This window comes from Trachinotus anak, unplaced genomic scaffold (genome assembly GCF_046630095.1).
Source record: "Trachinotus anak isolate AG129_WGS33_773 ecotype Australia unplaced genomic scaffold, CSIRO_AGI_Tana_v1 ptg000013l, whole genome shotgun sequence".
Classification (NCBI taxonomy): domain Eukaryota; kingdom Metazoa; phylum Chordata; class Actinopteri; order Carangiformes; family Carangidae; genus Trachinotus; species Trachinotus anak.
Genome location: NW_027273864.1, coordinates 28,201,578 through 28,223,089, shown reverse-complemented (window position 1 = coordinate 28,223,089; position 21,512 = coordinate 28,201,578). Strand labels below are relative to the sequence as shown.

Here is a 21,512-nt window from a genome sequence, read left to right as displayed (position 1 = left end):
GTATCTGTGCATTGAATACTGAACTGTAGCCTTGATGAATCTGGGAGAAAAGTAAAGGTGCTGATCATGAACCATGATGTCTCTACTTCAAATTTCTGATTAATATGTTCATTTTAATCTCAGATGAAAATAAACTGGTTTTCGTAATCATGGAATTGTACAGATATATATATATATATATATATATATATCTGCTACTTCTACAGTGGATCTGTGTGTTATTGTTGAGCATCAATACAAAGTAGCATCTCCATAAAGACGCCTTTACTATTTGATTCTGACATCAAAACACAACGCAACCATTTCAAAAATAAATCAAACAGTTTCTCAAAATAAACTTCACAGTAGCTGCTGGAAATACCTCAGTGTAATGTCAGAATATCTGCATCTATTTCAGCCACTGCTGCTACTAATTATTACTTTCATTATCAATTTCATGCATGTATTCTGGGGGAGATATAAGATATAGTAAAACTACTTAATGAAAAAAAGAAAAGGGGAACTCACTACAAAGTCACAGGTAAAACCGTTGTCTAAAGACTGAGATTAAAGGTCGCATATTTTACAGTTTTCCTGTGTTTTATCTGAAGTGTTGATATCCATAAGAAGATATATTTATGGTTTTAAGAACCAATAATCATCTCTCAGGCTTCTCTCTGGAGCCCTGGTAACAACAGGTCAGTGAGCCAATCAGAAGAGAGGCTGTGATCTAATAAAAATATAGCAGATTTCAGGTAAAGTAAAAACTCAGAGAAACCAAATCCTGCAAGGTTGGATGGTGGGTCCAGGTGGGCGGGGCTTGGGGCATGGCTGAGAGTGGTGACTGCTTTGTTGTGACATCACAAAGTTACATTAGTGCTGACGGCTGGTTTTAAGGCTCAGTTTCTGAATACAGGCTGCGTGCATTTCTCTGTGGACTGAGGCTTTGATACTTTCACAGTATTAATATAGAACCTAGACCTGCTTCATAATAAATAAGGAAATCTACCTTAACACATATGGGACCTTTAATGTTATCTGAAAAATGCACCTAAGCACAACAACTGGGCAAGGAAATCCCAAAGTATAACAATGATTTGTTTGCAACACTAATAAAGGTTTTACTGGTGGAGTCTGAGTTTAATATCCTGCTGGGAACATTAACATATTGGTCATTTAATAGATCCTGACTGTGAGTGAGTTGGAGAAGCAGCGCAGACGACACTGAACGATGAGAGCGACAGAGAGGTTTCTAATGTGGATTCTAGTGAGTGAGGGTTAGTGGCTAATTAGTGTGAATTAAAAGGCTTTTTATTATTCAGTACCACAACGAGAGGATGGATTTCTGATCTAATACCTTATCCTGATCCTCAGGGCCCCTTGAGCATCAGACCACTGTCATTAGTTAGGGACACACACACAGACACACAACTTTGTACAAACACACACAAACATTCAAGCACAGGCATAAAAGGACACAACAGAGATATACACACTCACACAGACACACAACTGAAGGATATTGGGGTACTAATGTAATTATAAACTCTAAATGTTCCTGTGTTAATGCAGTTTAAACTGCCAGCAGTGGAGATCCATACTAACTCAATAGTAGGACATCAGACAGGAGACAGTGTGTGTTTGTGTGTATTTATGAGTATGTGTGTCAGAGATTTATAAGTTGTCACTGTGTTTGTGCTGAGGCAAAGGACTTGGATGATCATGTGTGTGTGTGTGTCTGTGTGTGTGTCTGTCTCTGCAGGCTCATGTCTACTGTGGTCATCTTAACGTCTAAAATGTGCCGTCACGTCTGAATGAAGCTCTAAGGAACATAATCGTATACGTTTCCTACGTCTGACTGAAAAAAAAAAGCATCACTTTAACAGATGATGTTACATCTTCCAGGTCTAAAGAGCCTAAGCTAATGTGTCTGTGAATCTCACACTCATGTCTATGTTTAAAAGCAGTATCGTTAGAGGTGTGGAGTCCCCCTGTGTGCTGTTACTCTGCAGAAGGCTCATCCCTATTACTTCTGACTATTCTGACTGTTTCAGCAGGACACTGCAGGGAGGGGAATTACCCCAGTGACCATCAAAACACTTTCACACTCCTGTGGCATCAACATAAATCTCATGAGATGTGGTGTAGGAGTTGTGATTTTATGACCTAATCTTCCACAGTAGCTTTGCTTTCATCAGCGAAGCACAACAAGTGTTCTGGTGGAGTTAAGATATTCAGAGTTGTGCATTACTGGACTCACGCAGAGCAAACACAAACACACACACACGCAAACTCAGTGTGCTGTAGGGTCTCATTGGGGTTAATTCTTTGCGTATTAAAACAAACACATAAAACACACCCACAGATTGCCGGCACCGATGAACACGGTCCAACTGTTATTGAGACTCCTTTCCAAAAGCACCCAATACATCCAACGCTAACAACTCCCACATTGCAATTAAAAAAAACTCCAACTGAAGCAGCATCATATCTCTTACTAAATGACACCTCGCCACAAGTTAATGTATTCATTGCATGACGTGGGATCCTGACATAAGTCTGTTGACTCTGGTGCCTTTCAAATATGCTCCTCACATGGACCCTCAGGCCCTAGACCAATGCCAGTTTACTATTTGTCCAGGCAGTTACAGTAATTACATTTACCAAAGTTTAAAGGCTATAACTGTGTCTCAGTTCAGAGACACCTCCTCTGACGTCTGCACAATAATAAACACACAATAAAAGGGACTAAAGCTCCCTCAGTCTATCACGTCTTTGCTCAAATTTAGAACCACTCCTCAGCAGACCAGATCTCAGGACTCTAACTCGATAGTTAATACTTGAAGACATCCTTCCACTGCTTTGGGCCTTTGATGAGGTCTGTGATTGTCTTTGATGTTGTGTGTCCTCTGGTTATGTTTGGTTATGTTGTGTTTCTTTCTGTGTTGTACTCAGGTCTCTGGTGCAAAAGAGTCGATGAGATTACCGAACATGTTCTTCACTAAAAACGTTTGTTACAATCTTAACAATATGAATTTAAAGTTACGGTATATGAATGTTCTGTATTTACCAATACAAACTGTGAGAGAGTGAAACTCTCTAGAGTTAAACTGTGGTATCCACCACTTCATCAGATGTTTGAGGGCAACTTTCTGACAGTGAATTTAATAATTACTGATTTACAGGTTGACAATCCATAATGCATCACTCTCTCTGAGAATAAGGAGGAAAGTCACAATAATACTACAGTGAGTCTCGCTAACAGTCCGGTCCCTGAAGGAGACAATGTCAAAGGAGACAGAGCTCACAATCTAACAGCCAAAAAAACAGAAATTGCCTAGTCAGAAAACTGAGAACAGAGTTCAGGAGTCGATGACAATTAATCTACAGACTCTTTACCACTCAACAAACAATTCTTTGCTAGTAAAACAGAACGGAACAGAACTTGAAAGTCATTAGCCACTGTTGTTCATTTCCTGCTCTAGAGCCCATCCGCAAGTAGATAAAGTACTTCCTGACATACACACAGACACACACCACAGTGATCCTCCAGTTCACACAGGTCCAGGAACCTCGGTCAGTGCAATGGTCACACTTCGCCCTCTAGTGGATAAAAGCATTACAGCTTTGTGATTGTTAAAATTGATGATTTTGATGATTCACAGAATTTTTGTCTCTTTGTTTTTACATATTTGAGAAAATAAAGGAGAAACTGATGAAAGAGCAAAAGGTCGGTTGGTTGATGTCAGTGTATGAACTGTCACTGTTATTCAACCTCTGTAACTGAATGACTGTTTTAAAATAATTCCAGTATGTTCCTCATCTGTTGGTTCCTCTAACAGTTTTTTCAGTACAGTGAAAGTCAACTCCTCATTCTACTGTCAGACATAATGACCTGTGTATGTGTGAAACATCTCTACACATGTGTAGAGGTAATGAATTCATTACTGTCATTATATTCAGTCTAGAACTTCGGGCTGTGCAATGTGGGAAAAGATTTAATTTAACTGATTTCAAGCTTGAGGTCAACTTTTTTCCAACAAATGCAATGACACCAAATGACACCAAAACATGGTGACTTCATATCAGTTGCAGACTGTTACCAGACGTCTCAACTAAGCAGGGTAACTAATAAACGGCTGACATCACAGTTAACGCATGTGACTGTGGTTAATGGGACTTACTTTTCATGGTACCGTCCACTTCCTCGTCCTCATCGTCAGAGTTGATGACCATGGTGCCCAGCTGCAACTGCATGGTTCCCGTGTCCTCGTGTTCGATCATAGTTCGTGTCGTACCGCTGAGCGAACCTGCAGCCCGGATGGTCCCCGAGTCTCCGGTCCCCGCCCGCACCATCGTCCCCTGGTCAACCTCGTCGTCTTCCTGAAACACAGGCAGAAAGTAATGTCTTACTTCAGGTGGACTCAGTGCACTGCACTGTACTAACAGCAAATATGGCTAAAATCAAATTTAAAATGTTCATTTATTTATGTTATTTATTACAGAGAAAGTTTTGCAACTTCGGTGTTTGACCACTACAACAGCAGAGGATAAGGACAGTTCTCTTTATATTTTACGATTCTTCATGTCTGTACCGAGTTGTCGTCATCCTCTGCATCCTGTTCTCTCTGTTCCGCCTCCTCCTGTTTCTTCAGTTTGATCTCCATGGCGTCTGTGATCAGGGCTCGGAGGATGGAGCTAGGCTTGGCTGACTTGATAAATGGATGCTGAAGGAGACAGGGACAACGAATGTGACAGATTGATTGACTGATTGACTGATGAGAAGAGAAAGGTGACAACACATGTTCTATTTTCCTTCCCAACAACAACAAATGCACTCAGAATAATTTTAACTGATTACAGTAAAAGTCTTTAAGCTAATGTCCGAGTTAAATCAAAATGTAAATACACATGTAACAAATTTAAGACTGTTACTGACAAACGTTACTTCACCTACAATCAGTAAAATGGGTTCAGTAGTGGGGTTTACATAGAGTTACCTGTAACAGCTGCGTGGCAGTGGCCCTGTTCTCTGGGTTTTTCACCAAACACTGGCTGACAAAGTCTTGAAACTCCGACGACCACAGGTTTGGGTTCCGAAACGTCGGAGGAGGGTTGGTAGGAATCATGAAGATGGCCTTAAGGAGGAAATTTAATAATTTAGTAATTCTATTTTCACCTCTCACCTTTAAACACAGACACTTTCATTCTCGCACACAGACAACAAACACACTCCCTCACCCTCATAGGGTGAATGTCGGCATAGGGCGGCTTCCCCTCAGCCATCTCTATAGCTGTTATTCCAAGAGACCAGATGTCAGCCACGCAGTTGTAGCCGATCTCCTGTATGACTTCTGGAGCCATCCAGAACGGCGTGCCGATGACTGTGTTCCTCTTCGCCATCGTGTCCTGAGGTGGAGACGAGGAAAATGATGGAGGAGAAAGATGAATATTCTTCCTTAGATGTCTTGAAGTGAACAAGCTTCAAACAACAACGAGAGGAAATAAATTCTGTACAGTTCAAGATGAGCTGTTTAATGAAGCTGCTCGACCAGACATGTCTTTGTGTTTACTGTTTCTGAGTTGTACCACTGAGCATCAGGTCAAATTCAACAGAACAAATTCAATTGACCTGTCTGTATTTCCCAAAAACAGCATTATTGATCTTTTGACTACATTTATTTGCAAATAAGAGGCTGAAGTATTTTGGCATGAAGCCTTCATCAGTGTGTGCAACAGCAGGAACATCTCTTTTCACCACAAATCGCCAGAAATCAATTGCACCACTACACCTGCAGGATCATCTTCCACTGCCCACTCCATAAAAATAAATACATTTACCAGCAAAGAAGAAAAAGAGACAAATATAAGAGAAATATTATAAAAAAAAGAGTAATAATAATAATAAAACCTAAAGAAAAAAATGGTAAGAATTAATCAACATTTACAAATTCATTCAATTCAAGAGTTAAAACTCACGAGCACTGCACAAAATCTTTAGAAGTGCCTATTTGTCTAATAGGCCTTTCTCACCCTGAAAACAATAGTGCCTTCATTAATGTTATTAGTGACACCAGTGCTTTTCCTACTATGACAAATCCAAATGTCTGCAGTGAAAAAGGCTTCCACATCCAAACCCACAGTGATTATCTTTTAATCTTTCTTCCTTACTGTGAGTTGTCCAGCAACTCCGAAGTCGGCCAGTTTGGCCTGACCCTCCGTGTTCAGCAGGATGTTCCCCGCTTTGATGTCTCTGTGGATCTTCCTCATGAAGTGAAGATACTCCAGACCCTTCAGAGTTGACTGCAGGATGGAGGCTATCTCTTCTTCTGTTAGCTACAGGACACACACACACACACACGCACACACGCATACGCATTGGTTTTTGAGTAGAGCAGTGTCTGTTTACATGTTTGCATGGAGTAGCATGAAGATGGAAAGTGAAGTCCCTCTGTGTGTGTGTGTGTGTGTGTGTGTGTGTATAATATTACCGTCGTGTTGCGTATTCGGATGATGTCGGATACTGATCCGGCTCCACAATATTCCATGACGATCCACAGGTCACTGTTTTTGAAGTAGCTGCCATAGTACCGCACCACATGAGGACTGAACACAGACACGTTACAGAAAACTGTCGTCACTTTTCAGTCACTTCAACAAGTTTAAAACACAATAATAATAAAAATAAGCTTTATTTATATAAAACCTTAAAAAACACTGTTAAAAAGTGTTTTACAGGACAAGATAAAAGAGAATATATAAGATAAAAATGAGGAGGAATGAGATAAAACATTTTAAAATGATTAATCAATAAAATAAGAAATGGGAGAATGTAATAATAATTTAACTCTGTCTAGTTCTTGTAGTGACTGCTCTGCAGCACAACCGGTAACAGGTAACACCCTGTTACCAGAAAGTCACATTTTTGTGCACAAGCCTGAAAACAATGACCCCAAAATAAAAGGGTTAGTGTTCTTCAACCTTTTTGATCAGTCATAACTCTGCTCTCACACAATCAAGCAATCACAAACAAAACTACTCCAGTTTTTGGACCAGCAACTTTTCCCTTGAAAAATGGCTGAAAATGCCGGGAGCTTCTGTTCTGTTGTGAGAGCTAAGCTGCCACAAAATGAAGAAAAGCTGTTGCAGTGATGCACAGATTGAATCAGGAGACTTAGAGATTCCAATCAATACATCATTTGTTGTGTAAAGTCTGAGGCCAATGAAGACCAGAACACACCTACAGTGGCACCACGGATGTATTTTAAAAGGTTAAATAAGCTGTTAGCAGAAAAAAGAAGCAGAATCTAGGTGACCCATTAATTATATTTAACATATCAACTTTTCACTAATAATTGTATAATATATGTAATTGTGTGTTATTTCAAGCTTTAGGTTTTTACTTTACTAATTTACTTTACTGCTGCATCACAGAGGTAAAGTACATGTGAGCCATGTGTAACACAGGACATCACTCACATCAACACTCACACTGGTTTTAAAGTGAAACTGAACCTTTGAAGCATCATCTGTCTCTAAAGCTCCTTCATTAAACTGTACAGAGAAAACATCTTTTTTACCATAAATAAATGGCACTGTTGCGGTGTTTCCCCTAAAAGTTTTTGTGCTAACAGCCCCGTGGTCTACAGGAGCTGAGGGTTGTTCATGGGAATTCCCCTCTGATAACAGACTGTTTGTGCCTCTTGTTTCCACAGAGACTGAAAGCACCTACAAGTCACTCTGGGCCGAAAGCATCTACCAGACTACAGTAGTGATTGTAATGTGTCCTAAAATTTCCTACAACCAAACATTAATCAACAAAACAAATACAAGACTCCACAGCTCTCTGACAGCGGTCACACAAGTACCTGTTACACTGCTGCATGATGGAGATTTCCTTAATGATTTCCTGAAGATCAGACTCCACAGGAACTTGTTTGATGGCTACGATCTCCCCCGTCTCTTTATAATTGGCTTTAAACACACAGCCGTACGACCTGTAGACACACAAAGACAGATGCTGTGTTACTCGTCTCCATCACTGTGAGCGAGCCTGTGACCAGTATATTCTATAGTGAAACAGCTGCTGATCGAGCCTGCTCCACGACAAAAACTGGGGTATAAAAACAGAAAGCTGGAGAGCAACAGGAGGAGTTAAGAGGAAAGACAGTCAAGAGACAGATGGAGAATCAACAAGTCAAGAGCTTCCCCTGCTTTCAGTTCAATCCTGAATGTTTCGTGCTCTGAGAACATGTTATTCAGCCTCCGTATTGTTACAGGATCAGATGTGGGCGGCCACCATTTGATTTTCAAAAAGGAACCACTGCTTGAGACAATTACATGTTATTCTTTTTGAATGGAGAGAGTATCTGTGTTAACACCAGCAACAGAGATGGCTGCTTGAAGCCTTGATGTTGTCAGGCCGGCAGGTTTCTTACAGCCTGGATTAAGTCTGTTACAGAGTGTCGGCCTAGAAAGACTTTGTTGGTCCAGTTTAACCTGTGGGACTTTCTGAAGGCTTGTGTGACGTGTTTTAGAGGAAATAAATTCCTGATGAGTAAAAACACGTCAAAAGAATCCACTGATGTCTTCACTGCAGAAACAAACTGAATCATCTGTCGAATAGGAAAGAATCACACAGAGTCATGATGAGGAGCTCAAACAGGAAAATCTAGGAAAGTTACGCCAGAGCAGGCTTTGGTTTCACAGCAGGACTCATCAGAAAGTTTCTCATCGCTTCAATAAGTATTTTTCCCCGACACAGGAAAATAGAAAAGGGCTTAAATGCACAAACTGAAAACATAACTAGTCTCATTAACACCAGTGTGGCTGACGATTGTGTTATGCTGCAGACATAGATGCAGACACACACGCGCACCAAGCCACACACACACCACATCACACACCACACACACACACAGTCACAGTCGCGTCAATCAGCCACTTAGAACAGGAAGTATGTTGAGACACAGGATATGAGGAGGCAATGTTTATGTTGATGGCAACCAGAGGGAGGAGGAGGAGGAGGAGCTTCATGCTGAGAAGCAGGAAGAAGACAAGAGGCCGAGATCGACAGAGATAGAGAGAGGGACAGAGGATGAGTAAGAGAGAAGAGTGGCCCTGTCCATCAGGACTCTGAGCCGCTCCTGAGTCCGAGTGTACGACCTCATGACTCACCCTTCACCCAGCTTCTCCAGGACATCAAAGACTTCCTCTGGCTGCTTGGTGAGACTGTCCTCGCTCAGCTTCTTGAACTGCCTGTAACCACAGAGACAGAGAAGTGTCGGTGATCGAGAACGGTCAAGCAAAAAGTTAAACTGAAACTTTTTAATGTAAATACAGTATATCAGTATATTATTTCATTATTAATTAATCTCCCAATAATTTCAATTAACACACAAGCCATCTGATCGACAATCCCACAGTGCAAGGTGACATCTTCAGATGTCTAACAGCATAAACCCAAACAGAATCAGTTTAGACTCAGAAAAACAGAGGAAAGCAGCAAATCTCCCCATTTTTATGTCAAACAAACAATCAAGTAGCTGAAACAACTAATCAGTAAATTAACTAACTGGACTGACTGCCTCAACTGTAATTCTCTCTCCTCAGTTATTATTTTCTAAGTTCTGTTTTACCTCAACAGATTTTTTTAGCAATTGATACAACCGTATTCATCTGTTAAATATTTACACTGCTCTTCTTATTTTCAGGGATTTAGAGAAAACCTTAGAGTTAAACTGCAGAAAAAGAAAAAGTTTGAAATCTCAGAATGACAACATTTCTGTAGTCAGGATGTGCCAACTTAATAAATCAGAACCAGGTAGTATTTTTAATCTGTCCTCATTTCGAGTGTAGCCATCCACCTTTGCTGTCTCCCGAGATGTGATTGGTGCAGAAAAACTCCAGATGTTTGATAAGCCAGGAGACAAAAAAAGCCTCAAACAAAAATAGATTCAGACGTGTCCTAGAGGCAGCTGCTGACAAGCCATTCTTAGGATGATTACAGGAAAACGGGAGGAAATGTCAAATTACGCCAACATCAAATCAAAGACACAAACTGCTGCTCCACGCCCATTTCTGGTTTCAACTGTTTTCTGTTCAAACGCCTGTAGAGCAAAGACTTGTGGGTAAATCTACTGATGCCTTCATACAATCTTTTAATTAAACATAGTCTGATATTGTTTTGGGAATTTTTGCCTTTTTATTGACAGTAACTGGTCGAGAGAAGCAGAACATGTAGAGAGACAGAGAGAGTGTCCAGGAACATTTTAGTGATTGGATGGTACAGACTGCTGAGCAGCTACTAGGACACCACATAAATCTGACTTTTATATGTACAACTTTTATAAGACGCCGCTCATACTCTCTCAGTGGAGTCAATACGGTAAATGCACCGAGACGTCTGCTAAAAAGATGAGTCGATGTAAAATCATTCTGGAAAACAGCCAAGTTATCTTATGAGTGCAGTCTGTTGTTTTGATATATTACATTTACATATCAAGATTTTACAATAAACACAATCCAAGACAATATGTACTGTGGTCTAACATCACTATACTGATCACTATCATATTAATATCTCAGCCAGCATCATCTATCTATCTATGTATATATGGAAAGATGTGTGTACAGATGAATATAAGTTTTAAAGTTTACATAAAAGAAGGTCTGAGTCAGCGCTGCTCTGCGATTGGTCGTCACGCTGGAGCTACAGTGGCATTAAACCAGGGTGGGGCTGGTTACCGGGGGCAAATAAACTATGATCAGTTTATTGTTGAGTAATAATAAGAAAAGGTAGCTGGGAGCTGTTCGGAGGCTTCGGCCCTGTCAAACAAATATTATCCGGCAGACTGATGCAATGTGTGAAACAATTAAATGAGGAATATTTTGTGATTTTTAGTTTTGGTTTGAATTGTGCAAATGTATATTAGTCTAGTCAACTCCAGTGTAGCAGTGAACGGCTCAAACTACATCTTTAATAATAAAATCTATGAACAACAACAGTCGTCAAACTGCAGCTAACCCTCTTGTTTGTCTGTAGATAAAGGAGCTGATTTGTGACTAAGTTTGTGACTTTCTTCAAACCCTCTGAAGCAGATTTTATTCTCTGCCCTGCACGGCCTTGAGCCAAGCTGCCCAGTGCATCGACTTCAAGCCACAAACCACAAAAGTCACTGAGCTGAGCATTGAAATGCTAATCTACCGTAGTAGCCCGTAATCTGCGTTTCAAGTGGACTCTGTGAACCTCTACAAATGCATATGTGTATCTGCAGTGGCTGAAAGTACTGAACACACCAAATATTTACATTACTAAATTTAAAATGTCCCTTGTTTTTCCTTGGCTCTCTTTTTCTTATTTTTCAAGTATTTCTATTTTTGACAGGGAGCAGTCTCAGTGCCACAGATCTGACTCCTTCACTCAGGAACAACTGCTGCTCATAGTGTTGTTCTCCTCAGACCAGCTACACACTGCGAGTATTATAAATACGACAGAAGTTCTGAGTGATCACAGTTACTGCGTTTGGGGTAAAACACTTTCAATGTTTTAATTTAGTAGTAAATTTAATTAAAGTGTTGAACAACACTTAAAGTAGTTGCCAAATGACCTCATGAAAACAATAAAGAAATGAATTACATCAGAGCTGTTACATGTAAGATGTCTTTGAATGTGTTTTGATGAACAGAGAGGATGAAGTTTACATAAAAACAAATTAATAAAAAGTGTAGTGGTTTGAGGGCATTATTTTCCACATGCTGTTAAACTTTAGACGCTGGGGGCCTGACATCAGTTTGATGAGGCTGCACAAATGACTTTGTGTTCAAACTGACGTTTGGTGCAAATTTAAGCAACTTCCGTGTTTCTTCCTCAATACTTAATTTCAAATGGTTGACATGGTCTATTTTCACATATAACTACAATAAATTATTGGGTATCCAATACCTAAATAATCAGAAGTAGACTAATATTTGAAACAAAAGTTACATAAAACTAAAAAATGTAGTCACCCACGTGCTGCTTTTGCTCGTAGGCTTGGGCTGATATTCAATAACATAGTTTATCATGACATTTCACAGTATATGCAAGATTTTTCAGAATATCAAAACAATTGTGCAGTGTTGCAGAGTCTGTCCTGCTGCCGAGTTCAAACCTCATTTGATTGTTACTATTAACTAAAATATGATTATATTGTATATCGCGATATCTGTGTTGGACTGTATGGAGCGAGTAGAGTCCACTTGCTCGTGCGACACAACTGGTTGAACAGAATTAAAAAGATGAAACATGCCTGAAGGTTTTCCCGGGGGACAGACTGTGAATTTGATGAGCCCCATTCTTGCCTCAACAATAACTGAGAACTCCACCCTTACATCAGCCTCATGAGGAAACAGTGGATGAGCGGGTGGACGTGATAACAGAAGAGCAGTGTGTTTTACCAGCATCCTCCTGATAAGTGGACGGAAAAAGGAACAACTCAGTTCCTACTGTCAAACACAACAAACACACACAGACTAAACTGAGCCAACAAACCACTTATTAAGCTCAACAATAAACAGACGGTGCATCTGTTTTAATGACCTCTCACCGTGCCCTCATAAGACATTACAAAGCCATAAAAAACTAAATAATGGAGGTTGCATTTCTAGTTTTTGGAGCATCACTATTCCCAGTTTTCACTGGTTCCTCACAGTTTTGTGATGTTTATTAATCTAAACTTTTAAATCTGCCCACCTGAGTGTCTGTCTGTAAAATGTGCAATTTCACACCATCTGATTTATTCTGCTTGTATGAAAAATAAATATGTTCTGAGAGCACTCTGAATAATTATCCAATAACTACCCCCTTCCCCTGGAACAAAGACTACCCCCGCAAACATCATAAAAAATTCATTCACCTATATGAAATAAAACATTAACCTTCAGGGGAAAAGAGTCGAGCTGCTGTTTCACAAAGCAAAGACCGTGTGTCTGTGTGACTATTGTTTAGGCTGTGGCCACCTCATGAGAGGGGACGTGTCAGGATCCGGGAGGCTCTCACCACTTCAACTACCGAGCTCCTGGGGGAAGCTCCAGCTCTGACTGCAGATATTTTGATTATCAATTAACCAACCAAATATGTTTAGATTAATTGATCAGTCACTTTTTTCTATAAAATGTAAATCCTCACATTTAGGAAGCTGGAACCAGTGAATATGTCACATTTCTACTTTAAAAATGAGAGAAATTATTTATCAGTTGCCAATTAATTTTCTGCCAAAGGACGAATCAATGACTGATCACTTCAGATAATTATTAGGATTACTGGTGAAAGTAGTAATGTAACAAGAATTAACCAGTGGTAGAAAGTAATTGTAATTTGAATGTTACTGTATCTAGCTAGTCTTTTTACTCCATTACATTTATCTAACAGCTGGAGTTACTCTTAGCTTTTCTAGATACAGATTTTACAATACAATATATAATCAATTAGTATAACTACAATCTGAAAAGGACCATTATGCACAACAACTTCTTTTACTTTTGATAAATGAAGTACATTCTGCTGATAATACTTTTACACTTTTACTTTAATTTAATCTAGCAGGGCTGCAACTAACAATTAGTTTTATTAATCAGCTGTTGATTTGTTATTTAGTCCATAAAGTGCTTTTGTTTCAGCTCTTAAATCTTAAACATAAGATTTTACATGTAATTTTACACTGCGGTATTGTTATGTTTACTTCAGTAAAATAAATGGTAATTCTTCCACCACCGGACACATTTCAACAAACCATCAAAAGGATTTTGAACTCGTTATTCTGTATTTAGACTCCTGGCTTGAACTAAACATCTCCAGATTTCAATCAGGTTCTTTGCTGAGCAGTGGTGCACAGACAACAAACTGACACACACAGTGCAGGGGTGATAAAGGTCTCACCTACATAATGAACAGTTTCATGCTGTAAAATCTGGGCAAATTACAGATTTTGTTTATGTCTGAAGAACCCCGCAGCAAACAGACATGAAAATGAGCCTTTCTTCAAATGTTAATGCACCTCATGAACTTAAAAACTAGAAAAAAAGCAGATACCACAGCTTGCGCACAGTTTATGTCGTCTTTCTGAAACTTCTCCTCAGGTTCTGATGTATGTTTCATCTGTCCCGCTCACACAGCAGGTTTAACATCTACCCACAGATCTTCAGTGAGGTTCAGGTCAGGGGACTGTGGGACCGTCCCAGAAACTTCAGCTTGTGTTTCTTGAAGTGGTTCATGGAGGATTCTGAGATTCTTTGAATCACTGTCCTGTTATAAACCAGACTCTTTTTACTTTCACTTTTTCTCTGAGTGCAGGACATCTGCACTTGAAGAACCGCAGAGCAGAATATTTCCACCCAATGTTTAACAGCTGGCAAAGGGGAAAGAGGGTGAAACACGCCACAATTACAGCTTAATTATTTTCTATTTTCTATTTATGTAAATGAAATAAAGAGTAACTGTGCATTAACATTAGAAGAAAGCCTCATTATTAATGCGTGCAGGGGATATATTTAATTCTTTTCACAAGTTTAGTTTGGCGAGGGGAAGTCGAACTAAAACATGAAACAAGTTTGCATTTCTATTTTATAAACCAACATGTCACCAGTGGCCCAATTGTTCTGCCACAGACCGAGCGCTGGTAAGCGATCAGCAGCGTGTCTCTCAGCTCATGTGTCAAACCAGAGGACACAACCACCTCCAACACATGCAGCCAGTGAACATGAACCACTGTGCCTGTATCCACTCTGAGCTGATTTACCTTAAAGCAGCTGAGCCAAGATCGACAGACAGAGTTAAGGATTAAATTGGATCAGCAGGGCTTTGATAGCGACAAATACCAGGGATTAGACACAATAGATCAACACAACACAGGCACTTAGCTGATTCAATGAGAGGTGGAGTTATATATAACATTTTTTAAAACTATTTTCTATGTATTACAGTCCAAGAGTCATCATTCCATGATTATTACTGATTAATTTGCTGATCAATTCTACATTAGTAGTTTTGTAAAGACAGAAAATAGTAAAATGATGTTATAACTTCCCACAGTCCAAGTTCAAACTCAGGAACCAGCAGATTTATGACACTTTTGCTTGAAAATGACTAAAATGATTATTTGCCTTTAAATTTTTTTTTTTTTTGGTCAACTGACTAATCGATGAATCAATTCATTGGTTATATGTTGCTGTTGCTGTTGATTTCAGGATTTTAATCATTAGTTTTATGTTGCATCTTGTTGTGTTATTTTGGAAACATGTTATTTCATCTTTCTGTTACAACCTTGTTGTTGACTGCATTAGTTAAACTACCACACACATTCATGAACACTTACATATGATATAACCACAGAATGGTCTGTTTTATAAAGAGTTTACAATGACACGTGATTTAAGGTAAATGTCAGTGTAAATCTGAGACCTCCTCCATTAACTAGTCCTCACCCGGCTCCTGCGGCCCCTCTCGTTCTACACTGACGCCCCACTCTCCCCAGTTTAGTTTGAGACTCGGTTATATAATGTTTTCTAACTCTCTCTCAGGCTCTGCCCGTGTGTTTGTCTCATTATCAGGAGTATTTCAGCCCCGCGGCAGCGGCAGCAGCGGCGGCGGCAGCGGCAGCGGCAGCGGCGGCGGCTACCTTCAGCCCCGCACAGCACCGCAGATAGAGTCGATGGGGTCACAAACATCTCAAACCACTCTGAGCCAACGTTACCTCCTCGGGTGATTCCTCATCTGCACTTTGTCCTTGCTCTCCATGTTGTCCTCCTGGGTGTTTACCGACGCCTTTTCGGTGTGTTTTCTGTGGTCAAACTTGACCGACTTCGTCAACGATTCAACCGTCTGCTAATGCTAGCGGCGGCTAGCAGCCGTTAGCCGTTCAGTCTCTGCCGCGGGAACCAGCTCGTCCGCTCATCATTCAGAGAAACGAGGCTCACACCGAGAACAAACTTCTCCCAGCGGCCGTGTCCTCGCTGCCGGGTTCATCCTGGACAACTTTAGACTTGTTTGACAAACCGCTCGGCAGGCGCCGTGACGACCGGCGGGAGGAACCCGGAAGAGCGAGGCTGGGAGGCGGTGCAGACAAAGGCGGCAGAGGAGGAGCGCGGCGGCGGGGGGCGGCAGGGGGCGGCAGGGGGCGGCAGCGCCTCTGTACTGCAAGAGTCAACCACTAAAAACATTTTATCAGTGTGTGCAGCTTAATTTAACCTGCAGGGTTCTCCACATTACATATAAGACTTTAGTTTGGTTTAACACATGGAAAACAAACACAACAAGGCCAACAATTATTTATCAAATACATGGATTTATGTACATTTAAGATCAAGATAAGATCCTTGGTCAGTCCCACAGTGGAGAAACTCACAGTGTTACAGCAGCAAGTGGCAGGGCAGAGAACAGGAAAGCTGCAGAAACTGCACTAACAGATATTTAGAAAGATAAATAACAACAATATAATAATGTACTAAATATATGCAAAAAATTACATATTTACAACAACAGTAGCAGTGTTTGTGGGACACTGACAGATGTGTGAGGTTGCACCCCAAAAGACCTCAGTCTCCGTAGCAGGTACAGCCTGCTCTGTCCTTTCTTGTAAAGAGCATGTGTGTCGTCAGTCCAGTCCAGTTTATTGTTCAGGTGAACATCCAGGTACTTATACGAGTCCACAATCTCAATGTCCATTCCCTGGATGTTCACTGGGCTGGTTTGAGAGTGTTTGTGCCTGTGGAAATCCACCACCAGTTCCTTGGTATTTACACTGTATCAGGAACAACACATTAACAGATGATGCTGGAAACTTTCTTCTGAGACTCTGCTCCACGTTGACAGGACAACACTGACATTCACGCTGCCAGTTTCCTGTTCTACCACATCCCAAAGGTGTTCCACTGGATTCAGGTGTGCAGACTGGGGAGGCCACTGAAGCTCACTGCTGGAAGTGGCCATTAGAAGACAGTAAACCGTGGCCATAAAGGGATGCACAATACTCAGATTGGCTGTGGCATTCAAACCATGATCGATTGGTATTACAGAGATCAACAAGACAGAAAATACATAATACATAATTAATATATTTACATGACTTGGACCCACGAATGGATAACTGAACAGTCCTTCGGGGCACAGGCTCTGTGTGAAATGAAAATTAATATTATCTGTTTGAAAGTTGTAGAGTTAAGACTACAGGCACCTTTATATATTCAGCTGAAGACTTTTTAGGGAATTAAACGAAAAATATTATTTTTACACTTTTAAAGACAGATAACCTGTTAGTGTGTAGGAGACAGAGTAACACTGTCAACACTTACGGTGAATTTATTCAATAACTACATTTCTGTCAGTGACGAACTTCCTGATGATCACTGAACTGTTGGTGTCCAAGAAGTGATTGTTACATTTTGAATTAATTTCCTGTTTCCTGATAAAGTACACTGATTTCTTATATAACTATATATAATAATACAGCATACTGTAAAATTTCATTATACAGTTGAATCTGTATACCACTGATGTTATGTGGAGAGCTGCACGGCCTGGACACAGGATCTCTCGTCCTCTCCCTGTGTTTGATGAAACTATTAGACATCAAATAAACAGTGAATAATCAGTTGTCTGGATCACAAACCACATATAAGTCCAAATTATTTGGAAATTTAAATTCACTTCTACTAAATTCAATGAGCACATTACATATTAGTTACCTTTGATAAACACAAGACAAAGACAAAAGGCTTTTTACATTAATAGAATATTTTATTAGAGGAACAAAACAGCATAGCGAAGTTCACATCTAATCAGTAAATAACATCCATGAGGGCAAGAAGGAACTTCATCTTCAGACCTGGAACGAATGACGGGTGAGAAGAGCTGGAAAACACAAGACCAAAACAGAATTAGTTGCTTTTAATATTTCAGTGTGAACAGCATTATTCATTTCTGTGCTTTTAAATGGAACCTATTCCTGAAGAAACAATATTTAATTTCTAGAATATTTTTATTTTAAGTTTCAAATTACAATAACCTTGAGTTTTACTTCACAGATGTTATTGTGATCCATTAATGTGACCCCACCCTCAAAAGACTCACAGTGGGTTTACTCCCCAGAAGGCCGCACGCTCTCAAAGATGCCGGCTTCCCTCATGGCGTTGAATTCTTTGACGGAGTCGTACTGCTTGTAGAACTCAGCGTAGGCCCGTTTCCTGGGCTCTGTCACTGCGTACTGTGGGAACCAAAAGAAAAAAACACCAGAGAGATGACTGTCAAGATGTAATTTACAGAAATAAGAAAAAATGTTAGAATTAACGTAAAAACTTGTAATTTTTCCAGAACAGAACAGTGTTCATTTTCCTGTTTTTGTCAGACGCTCAAAAAACTGCTCACATGACAAGGACAAGTTTAGAAAAAGCTAAGAACATAAATTAGTTCACAAGTATCTGATTATTGATGAAATATCAGTTTTATTTTTTAGTAGAGCAGCACCTTGGACGAACCAAAACTGAACAATTACTTGCTTAGACCTAGATCACGCTTTCCAGCAGTAAATCTAATTTTTAGAGTTCATGGTGTGGAGATGTTTTTGTTGACAGTGTGTCAGAGAGGTGCAGATTCAGCTCCAAGCACACATGAAGCTACAGTGTGTGGTACTGGCTGCGTTGTGCCCATTGTGTTACTCATACGTGTAGTTGGGGATGGACAAAGATTAAAACATAAAACCAGCAAAAAGAATTACAATAAATGAGTTCAAATACTGATTCTAAATGTTAACACAATAAGTACATACATCATCAGGTCTATTAGGAGACGGCACTTTTTTATCGTTACAGTGTCATCTGATTTAAGGATGTAGTCCTGTAGGTGTGTCGTCCTCTCACCTTGAATGTTATTGCAGCCCCCAGAGCGAGAGCGAAAGCAATGGGCAGGTGAATCCTCAGACGCTTCGCCAGCATCCCCCTCATCACAGGCTTTGGCAGAGACATGATGGATCACCTGCAGAGAAAAAGACAAAAATCGAACTCAACATAAGATCTGTGGCGTCAGCATCTGAATCCCTACGACGTGACTCCGCCAGATCCCAGCTGAAGAATGACGTACAGTGAGACGGCACTTTAGACCGATCTCCCGTCCTCCTTCACTGCTCTACATCATATGAAATATGCAGTTTCTCCCTCATCACAGCTGTTTTCAAATAAATGCTGTCATTGAGGAACTCCTTGTAATTTTCAGTTTTGCAGACTAAAGCTAACAGAAGTGAAGAATTGTGAATGAGCTGAGGTCTCACTTTAAACAAAGATCATTATTAGTTTAAGTTTTACATCAGAGGAAAAAACAGCACAAAAGCAACACACACTGTCTCATCCTATGTCTTGTCATTTATTACCAAAGTTTACCCTTTAATATAAAACGTGTCTGCAATGACCCATTATCTCCATAATTGATTATCGATATTTTATCAATTAGTCAAATCATGGTTTAATCTATAAAATGTAAGAAAACAGTGAAAACTGCCAATCACAATATCTTCGTTTTTTCAAACTGACACCACAAAAATATTTGCTTCATTACACTACAAGACCTAGAAAAGCAGCAACATCTCATACCTGGAAGCAACAAATGATTTTTGCTTTTAAAAAAATGAAATTGATTATTAAAAGATTTCTACTGTCAACTAAAATATGAAACTGGGACATCAGATTATCACTTAATGAGGATTGAGATACAAACTGTGACTGTCTCCAGTTGTTTTCTGTGACTGTAATTGAAGGGGAGGTTTTATGAATCCCGGAGTTTGGCAAAACTGAGGTAAGAGTGTTGTAAATTCTGATATACGAACCTATAAAACATCACAATTAAATTATGGGGATGATGGTGATCCAGAAATCAGCTGTGTCCTGTGATGGTATATGTACACTCATTATTCTTAACATATCAATATCTTATATAAGTTAAATTATCAGTGAATGACTCATCTTGCACAGCTGCCATTTTCAGATTTCTAATAAATTTCTCATTGATTAAATCATCTAATTTAACCTAAATATCACCTAATGATTGATGAGTTACTGCAATAAAAACAGCTGACATTAGATTTTTTGCGACACTTTTTAGCCAAACATGTTGGTTTATAAAGCAGTGACTGATTCAGGGCCCAAACACAATACTGATCCATTATGACCCATCCAAACTTAATGTTTGCAGAGTCAAAACTTAACATGGAGAAGCAGCGTTCGGGTTTTAGGCTCCACATATCTGAAATAAACTCCCAGAAAACCTGAGGTCTGCTCAAACTCTCAGTTCTTTTAAAAATCAGGGTTTAAGACTTTTCTGTTTGCCACTACATTTATCAATAACTTGCACTGTAGCTACACTATCATTTTTTAAAGTGTTTATTGGATCTTGACCTGACCTGATGTGGTCTAGATGTTAAAAAAAATAACAGTGAAATCCTTATTTTTTTCAATTTAAAGGTTTCCCAAACCTGTAAGTGAGTTTCAAATAGTTCCAACTCTTTAATTTCAATGTCTGAGGAGGTAAAAACCGAGTCAGTGTTGTAATTTTCTCCTGAACTGCTGATTCACAGTGTAAGTTACTTAGAGGTCACATCAGGAAACTGTCTAATCGAAGGACTGTTGTGTTTAATCCCGGAGAAAATGTCAGTGTGTGTGTGTGTGTGTGTAATATTTATAATAGTGAATTGATCCTTGTCTGTGTGTTCACGTGTTTAAACTAAAATATTGAGGACGCAGAGCAAACTAATGCTGAGTTCCTGAAGGCAGCTCAGGACTCCTTCTGTATCAACACCCCAACACGGATCTTCAGCAAGGAGCCGCTGAAGATCCACATCGGTAGAATATTAACAGAAATAAATCAGTTTTACGCCACCGGCTGCGTCGCAGGGTCAAGTTAGCATAAAGTGACAACTGGGACACGACATCTAAGGCCTCATCTGTTCTTCTACCACAGCTTTATTCACCAATGTCAAAAGAGCCGGAGAGTGTAAATCTAACCTGTATATTTAACATTGAAATTTGACTAATTTAATTTAAAGTTAATGTGCAAAGTCGGATAACGACAACATGAGCTAACGTCAGCTAGCTCGATGAAGCTAACTGCTACGTAGCCGACGACAAAAAGGAAAGAGACAAAATTCAGCAAAACTGGTCAAATCTGGGAGTCAATGTTCAATGGAAAAAACATCTTCTTATAATCTAATATACTTCAATTTAGCGCATTGGGTTTAACGACTTTAGTTAGAGGAGTACTCACAGGTTGGACTCACGACCTTCACACAAACCGCTAACGCACTGTTCTCACACCGGAAGAGCTGCTACTGGAGCCGCGGAGGGACAAACTTCACCAATTCCCGCGAACGCGAAGCGAGGGCAGACGAGGTTAATGTGAAAACAGAGACGGCTCCAGGCGGGTCGCCGTGCATGTTCGGGACAAATACACTCAGCTGTCAGTTTAGTGGGTTCACTGAGCTGTAACTAATACAGGCTGATACAACAGTCCTGCA

The 21,512-nt window shown here is 39.9% G+C and overlaps 2 protein-coding genes across 3 annotated transcripts in view; both read right to left on the bottom strand.

The window, feature by feature from the left end:
• LOC139630584 (serine/threonine-protein kinase 4-like) overlaps positions 1-16,078 on the bottom strand; it is a 34,535-nt gene extending 18,457 nt beyond the window's left edge. Inside the window, exons 1-9 of the mRNA XM_071494191.1 lie at positions 15,711-16,078; positions 9,157-9,237; positions 7,848-7,976; positions 6,471-6,585; positions 6,151-6,315; positions 5,221-5,388; positions 4,980-5,117; positions 4,575-4,706; positions 4,164-4,362 (exon numbers count right to left, since the gene is read on the bottom strand). Coding sequence (XP_071350292.1) covers positions 4,164-4,362; positions 4,575-4,706; positions 4,980-5,117; positions 5,221-5,388; positions 6,151-6,315; positions 6,471-6,585; positions 7,848-7,976; positions 9,157-9,237; positions 15,711-15,754 — 1,171 coding nt within the window. The 5' untranslated portion in view covers positions 15,755-16,078. The remainder of the gene's footprint in view (positions 1-4,163; positions 4,363-4,574; positions 4,707-4,979; positions 5,118-5,220; positions 5,389-6,150; positions 6,316-6,470; positions 6,586-7,847; positions 7,977-9,156; positions 9,238-15,710) is intronic.
• A 1,653-nt stretch (positions 16,079-17,731) lies between these two features.
• On the bottom strand, positions 17,732-21,416 carry cox6c (cytochrome c oxidase subunit 6C). 2 transcript variants are annotated; one of them, XM_071495038.1, is made up of 4 exons: positions 21,263-21,416; positions 18,871-18,985; positions 18,071-18,218; positions 17,732-17,866 (listed from the first exon to the last, which is right to left on the bottom strand). In XM_071495038.1, the coding sequence occupies exons 2-3, from the start codon at positions 18,973-18,975 to the stop codon at positions 18,093-18,095; spliced, it is 231 nt and encodes a 76-aa protein (XP_071351139.1). In that variant the 5' UTR covers positions 18,976-18,985; positions 21,263-21,416; the 3' UTR covers positions 17,732-17,866; positions 18,071-18,092. The 2 variants fall into 2 exon arrangements, with proteins under 2 accessions (XP_071351139.1, XP_071351138.1); XM_071495037.1 differs by having other exon boundaries at positions 18,086-18,218.
• Positions 21,417-21,512: the final 96 nt, after the last annotated feature.

Bases quoted from the DNA above. Each gene is read 5' to 3' on its own strand.
- cox6c (XM_071495038.1), bottom strand. From the start codon at position 18,975: ATGTCTCTGCCAAAGCCTGTGATGAGGGGGATGCTGGCGAAGCGTCTG. The intron at 18,219-18,870 runs GTGAGAGGACGA...TGGTTCCCACAG, and splicing joins GGGCTGCAATAACATTCAAG to TACGCAGTGACAGAGCCCAG.